This window comes from Buceros rhinoceros, unplaced genomic scaffold, assembly GCF_000710305.1.
Source record: "Buceros rhinoceros silvestris isolate BGI_N320 unplaced genomic scaffold, ASM71030v1 scaffold12081, whole genome shotgun sequence".
NCBI lineage: Eukaryota > Metazoa > Chordata > Aves > Bucerotiformes > Bucerotidae > Buceros > Buceros rhinoceros.
In genome coordinates, this window is record NW_010393709.1 from 1 (window position 1) to 6575 (window position 6575).

General features: G+C 47.9%; 1 protein-coding gene across 1 annotated transcript; it reads left to right on the plus strand.

The window, feature by feature from the left end:
• Nucleotides 1-254: 254 nt before the first annotated feature.
• On the plus strand, nt 255-6387 carry LOC104501197 (BCL-6 corepressor-like; the record flags this gene model as incomplete). The annotated part of the gene is made up of 2 exons (XM_010144963.1): nt 255-608; nt 6059-6387. Coding segments are annotated over 2 exons (683 nt in total), but the record flags the coding sequence as incomplete, so codon positions are not given.
• Nucleotides 6388-6575: the final 188 nt, after the last annotated feature.

The window sequence follows — 6575 nt, forward strand, 5'->3', positions numbered from 1 at the left end:
ATGTATGTATATATATGTGTATATATATATATGTATATATTAAAAACTTGGTATATAAGGGTAAAGCACTAGTCATTGGACACTGTAGCCACAGCAGTGCAAGTTCCTGTAGTGCATGTAACCCTTAATGAGCGAACCTTTAAAATGCATAGTGTGGTGGTAAAAGCTGAGAGTATATGCCCCGAAAGTGAAATGTAGCTTTTGTTTTAAGTTGAGGGGGCTTTTTGATTAATTTTTAGTTATTTTTCCATTAGATGACTGGCCTGAGAGGGAAATGACAAACAATTCCTCTAACCACTTAGAAGAGCCCAATTGTAATGAGGTGACCAACCTGAAGGTGTGCATTGAATTAACAGGGCTCCATCCCAAAAAGCAGCGTCACCTGCAGCATCTTAGGGAACTATGGGAGCAGCAGGTGTCACCAGAGAGATCCCCGTCCGGCAAGTTGGGCCGGCAAAGCAGGAAAGATTTAGCTGAGGCTGTTCAGCCAGAGGCCACTGCAAAGGTCAAAGACTTCACAGAAGAAAGGCACACCAAGAAAAGGTCAGAGGCCAAAAGCAATAGAAGTTGGTCTGAAGAGTCCCTCAAAACAAGTGACAATGAACAAGGTATGCAGAGACTACTAGGGAAACCAGACGGCTTTAGCATTTACAGTGACGCATGCTGCCACCGATGTTAAGGAATTGTCGAGAGCTTTTTTCTTTTTTTTTAAAAAAGATTATATATCTATTTCTGTAGATGTCCATTTGTATAAGGACTGACACCTCCTCTTTAAGAATTGCACTGTAGCTGATGTTTGGCAGACAAGAAAATGTGTTTGTGTATGTGAGTGTAACTATGTGTTTGTGCGTGTGTGTGTGTGTATGTTTTGGATTTAAATACTCTTTCATAGATAACGTGAAGATGAAGTTTATGTCTCTAGAGGAGAACTGGGGGGGGAGGCATACCACGCGGGCATGCTTCTGGGCGAGGGAGGGAGCAAACAGGCTGCTAGTTGGTGTAAAAAAATTTAACCACACGTAGGATTTGAGGAGCTGTGACCCTCTGAAACAGCGTCAGCACAGCTAGCAGCTCTTAATCTCGGGAACCCAACGCCTCCAGCACCCTCAGCACTGCTGGGTTTCCCTGCCTTTCCCAGGGCATACGCTCAAGAGCAAAGCTCATCCTCCTCCTGAAGAGGATGCCTTGCTTGTTCATCCCAGACACGTCCTGTAAACTCCTGTGACCCCACTCCCTGACCCCTTGGCAGAGATCTTTCCAGCAGCTCTCTACTAAGGATTGCTTCCTCAAAGCACATTAGCTTTCCTTGACTTGTTTCTGGTTGCTTCTTTCCTCCTCACTCTGCTTCCCCCTTTTCCCCATCCTCTCATCTTTTTCTGTCTGTTCCCTATATTGCGGGAGAGCCATGGAGGCAATACGCCAGATTTTCTTTGAGATGGACAGGGCACTGTCTCCTGTCCTCAGCACCCTGGGCACAGTGTCTGCACTGCTAGTTTTCCCCTTTCCTGCGACATTTGCTGCCTAGCTTGGTTGGAGGTCCAGTGGGGAATGGCAGCACACAGCCCACGTGCACCTGCTTGTGAATCCCCTTCTCCTCTGGGCACAGCAGGGAGCCCTTGTCTCTTTTGGCTTTTTAGGTAAAAGGCTGCTAATATTTTTCTTCCTCTCCGCTTCTTACCTCTCCAAGTCCTCTGCCTGCTTTTGAGGAAAGGCTGTTTCTCGGAAATGGAGCTTTGAGTTGGGTGTTTGGGCACCTTCCTCCTTCACAGACCTGGGAGCTTCATCAAACTGGTAGACATTCACCCTCCAGCTGGCCTAATCTTTAGTTTCACTGAGATTCCCTCGAAAGAGAGAAGCACGAGGAGAGTTGGTCCTCTTGTCCTGTGCCATGGAAAGTGCTGAGTCCAGGTCATCCCTCATCGGTGAGATTTTTCCTGGGTAGCATCTTCGAAACAGTCACAGGCATAAGTATCGGCTTCCTTTCTGTCCTAAAGCTCCTCACCCATCTTTCCCCTCAGTAGGATTATCTGAGGGCAGAAAACCCCAAACTTTGATGCTTATTGATGGGGAAGGTTCTCCAAAGGGATTTGTGGAGCAGGAGATAAAAACGTAGTTTAAAAGGAGCTTTGACTCTTATTCGCTTGCTTTATGTGCTGCCTCGTTGAGCATGGCATCTCCTCAAACGTCCCTGCCCATCACCTGCTCCCCTTTGTACTTTTAGAAAGAGATACCTTGTAGAGATTAAACGAGGGTCACTAACAAGAAGCCGCATTGTGTAAGGACGCTCTAGCTTTCCCCTGCAATGCCTCCTGTGGCAGCGAAAGGCTTCTCTAACGCATGTCCTCAGGAAAGAAAAAGAGGTGGCTCCCGATTTATGCACCGTTCCCAAAGACATTCACATTCAGTCGCCCCACAGCTGTGACAAACCTCTTGGTTTTGGAAGCTGCTATAAAACCATAAACTTGGCTAAATTATGTCTCACTTTTCATTGTGCCAAGGCACTGGAGATCATTCAGATCACTTTGCTGACACTCCTCCAGCCCTGCTGAAGTGTAAAGCTCTGAATCTCTGTTTCTTAGTTCACTAAGATGAGGGGACATTTCTCCCTGTTGTGCAACCAAGCATCACCTGTATGACAGTGGTATGGAGATGGAGACTTCCAGCTTGTCTGTAGAACCTGGGACTAATCCTCAAACTTTTCTTAAACAAGCAGATTCTGTGAATATGATAAAATAACCTGCTGCTTGCAGCTTTTTTTTTTCCTTTGGGGCTTGGGAACATCTGTTCCTAGTGCCCAGACATTGCCTGTGAAGCAGTCTCTGCTTCTGGGAAGCTGGTTTTATCCCAAGAAGAGAGTTCTAACAGGGCATCGAGGTAATGCCCCTGCACCCGTGAAACCTTAGCCTAACAGCAGGATGACTTGCCGCCCGTGCCTGCAAATCTCCGGGAAGATTGAGGCTGCTGGCTTCTGAGCTTGAAGCTTGATGCTCTCGTCCTGTTCAGCCGAGGAGTTTAGTGCGGGGGGAGTCATGCACTGCATTGCAAGTGGCCTCCAGGCTGTCACCCCTCTGGCCCCTGGTCATTGCCTGCTGGCTGGGGGACCAAGCAGTGGTCATTGGAAATGTTTCCCTGGTGCCTCTTCGGACTGTTGCCTCCTTGCAGCCTCAATTGTGGGTCAGAACCCTGACAGCCAGGATGTGGCTTGCTCGAAATAATTTCATGACCCTGCCTCATCCCGCTTGCAAGGTGACATTCCCCATGCTGACTTTCCAGGACACAGCAGGTCAGTGAGTGTGGGGACGCCTGTAAGTTCAGGGCATCTTGCCATTCACTCAGACCTCTGGCCGAGGTGGGAGCCGTGGTTTCTGCTGGGGTCCCTGCCGAACAGTAACCTCCTGGTGCTGCTGGCAGTGCGGTAGCCAGCTCTTCTGACAGCCCCCCAGGGAGCTGCAGCTGCTCACCCGGTGTAAGGAGAAAACCTGCACAGGAGGGGAAAAAAAGCTTGGAGGATAGGAGTGAGGAAGGAGGCCGGTGCCTGCCCCTCGGAGCCACCTCGAGTTGCCAGCAGTGTGGTGGCCACTGGCTTGGCAGGCAGGAGCAGGCAGCTACTAAGGGGGAAGCTGAACAAGTGAGAATTCAGGTGATGTGGCAGCAGCTGCTTTTCCGCGTGGACGTCTCTGCAGCCTGCTCCTGCGGGAAGGGAGGCAGATCCTCCTCTGAGTCAGACTTGCCACAACCCACATCAATCGGAAGCCTGGTTTTTTAGGGGTTTAGGTTTTTTTTTTAATGGATATTTGGGGATATTCCTGCCCACTCTTGTTTTTCTTCTCCCTTCACATACGTAGTGGTGAGAAAGATGGGGTGGGATTCCAGGATTAATCGCTTGCCTTTTTTCTGCCCATGTGTCTTGTATTTCCCAGACTGATGCTTGGCTTTTTCTGGATAGTGCTGGCCTCTTACTGGCCTCTGGCAACGTTATCGATCCTGGAGGTCCTGGGCACCGTGTTGGTACTTTCCATCTTTTGACTACAGCACCCATTTAACCTGGTGCCTGCTGTCACCATCGTAGAGAGTCAAAGTGGAGCACACAGTTTGCATGGAGCTTGCAGGCTGGAGTACCCATTTTCTTTGTGGTGATTAAACTTCTGCTTTTAATGCCTCAGCATCGCTGCATGGGAAAACCTGCAGTTCTTTTGAGATAGGCTTCTCTTCCTGTGGTTTTTTTTTTTCCTCCATCCTTTTGGTATTTCTGTCCTTCTCTAGACATGTGGGGTTTTTTTTCTGTCTATTCTAGTTTTTCTACATGCAGCAGTTTCTTACTTCCCTTTGCACTCACTAGACCTCATTGCTGCTGCTTTCTATCCTCACAATTTTTTTAGAAAGTGATTAAGTAGATAATGATGATACTTCTGTATTGGAATTGAGCTTTTTACATGCTAGTCCAATTAGGTTAGCTGGGAACAGGAGAATTAAACGCTCCTTGCTTCATGCTGTCTGCAAAGTTGGAATGACAAACCTTAGCATGCTTAGGCTCAGCCTGCAACTAGGTGCTGTCCTTCAGGATTGCAGAGACTAAAAAACTTACTGGGTTTTTGCTGAACAATCTGCACATCGTGCGTCCTGTAAATTCCCTGACATCTGCTTGGCAAGCCGCAGTATGCATCTTTTTCTTGAAAGCGGCTCGAAAGAACTGAGGGATTTCTGTTTTCATCTTTAATCTAGAAAGCCTTCTGCAAGTTGCTTTCACAGATTTATTTAAGGGATATCAAAAGTGTGAAGCTGCCCACTGAAAAGATTCTAGATTTTATTTTCTCTTTTACTGACTGGCTCTGGATCGAGTCTCTTTAAATAAAGGTCTCCCTGAGCAGCTGCCTTATTTGCTCCTGCCATCTCTTCTGTTCTGAAAGTGGCATCACTTCAGAGACTTCTTGGAGCAAAGGAGCCTCTTTCAAGTTTTCAGGGTTTTTTCCACACCTTCCCTCAGTGGTGTGGTATTGTTTGGCTGAAGTGTCCCTTCCTTTCCAGCAACCTTTAATTTTTCTGCAGAGGAGTTGGTTCTGAGGTCACCTCAATTCTTTTCCCAAGGGAAATTCAGACTATAAAAAGTCAACTTTCCTGTCCTTGTTTTGTAAACCTGCTTGCACTTTGGGGGGGGAAGTAACCCTGCTTTTGCATGTGGCCCAGATTGTGGGCTTGTTAGAGCTAACCCCTGGAGAAACCCCCCGTCCCTGCCAGTATCCTGCCGTGGGCGACAGAGCACTGACCTTAGTTCCCCGATGACCCAGGGATTTCTGGTCTCCCAGAAAGACTCCACTTCTGGATGAAGTCTTTGGGAAAACACAGCTGATTGCTTTTCCCACAAAATCTCTGTGCTTTTTGATAGAGAGATCACACAGGGCTTCAGCAGAGACGGCTCCTTGAGAAGACTTTCTTCTCTTGAAGAAGGCTCCTTTCTTATTTGAAGCAAAAATGCTGCCAAAGAGATGTTCTTCGTCTTACTGCTGTCTTGGGGCTAAGCTCAACATTCCCACTTGTGCTGTCCTGTCAAGACCTCATCCACGCTTCTGCCTCTCTTGCTTTCCCCTCCTCCTCCTCCTCCATCCGTGTGTCTGCCCTGTGACCACACCTAGCCAAAGGCAGACAAGCCCAGCCAGGCCCAGGCTGCTGAAGGAGTTGGTTCCCCTTCAGATAAAGCAGTTCCAGGTAAGGAGGCGGGTTTTTCCCCCAGCGAGGCAGTGCAGTGGCAGCTTTCCACTCTGCCTGTGGTGACTGGGCTGCAGCAGCACCAAGCTGGCATGGCATGGTATGGCCTTCGTGGTGCCCCAGCACCTGGTGCGAGGCATTTCATTTAGCAGTTTTTATCAGAGCGTTATAACTGTTAACATAACGTTAACTGACAAGATGCTGTTTACAATTTGAATGCGGATCACTTAAAATATTAATGATTTGAAAACGTAATTGGTAGATCTCTTAAGTCGAGGAGCTTCTCTGAAGTGCTAGCAATGTGTTTTCCTTTTAACACACCATGCAACGTGTAATGCCTTTCCTTCCCATTTAGGCTTGCCCGTATTCCCAGTGTCTCCGCACATGAAGAGCCTTTCATCCACCAATGCAAACAGCAAAAGGCAGGCTCAGCCAAGCTGTACTCCAGCCTCGCGGTTGGCTGCCAAACAACAGAAAATTAAAGAAAGCCGGAAGACAGATGGGCTGTACACAGACGAAGAGGAGGATTTCCAACATGCATCTCTGCTGCAGAAATACAACGAGTGTGAGAAGCCATCAGGGAAACGTCAGTGTAAAACAAAACACTTGGCACTGCAGGAGAGGAGAAGGAGGTCATCTCTGACAGGGGATGACACCACAGATATCGAAAATGCTGAAGATAAGGTATCTTTATTTAGACCTAATTGTCCCCCAGCCTCTCAGAAGGTAGAGCCAGCTTGCTGAAACTAATGTGCTGTCATACACATGCAGAGGAGCAGGGGCTGCATTCACGTTCTCCGGTGGATGCTTTGTACATTTCATATTTGCTTTGCTTAACCTGAGTTAAAAGCGCTATTGTGGGGTGGGGGTGG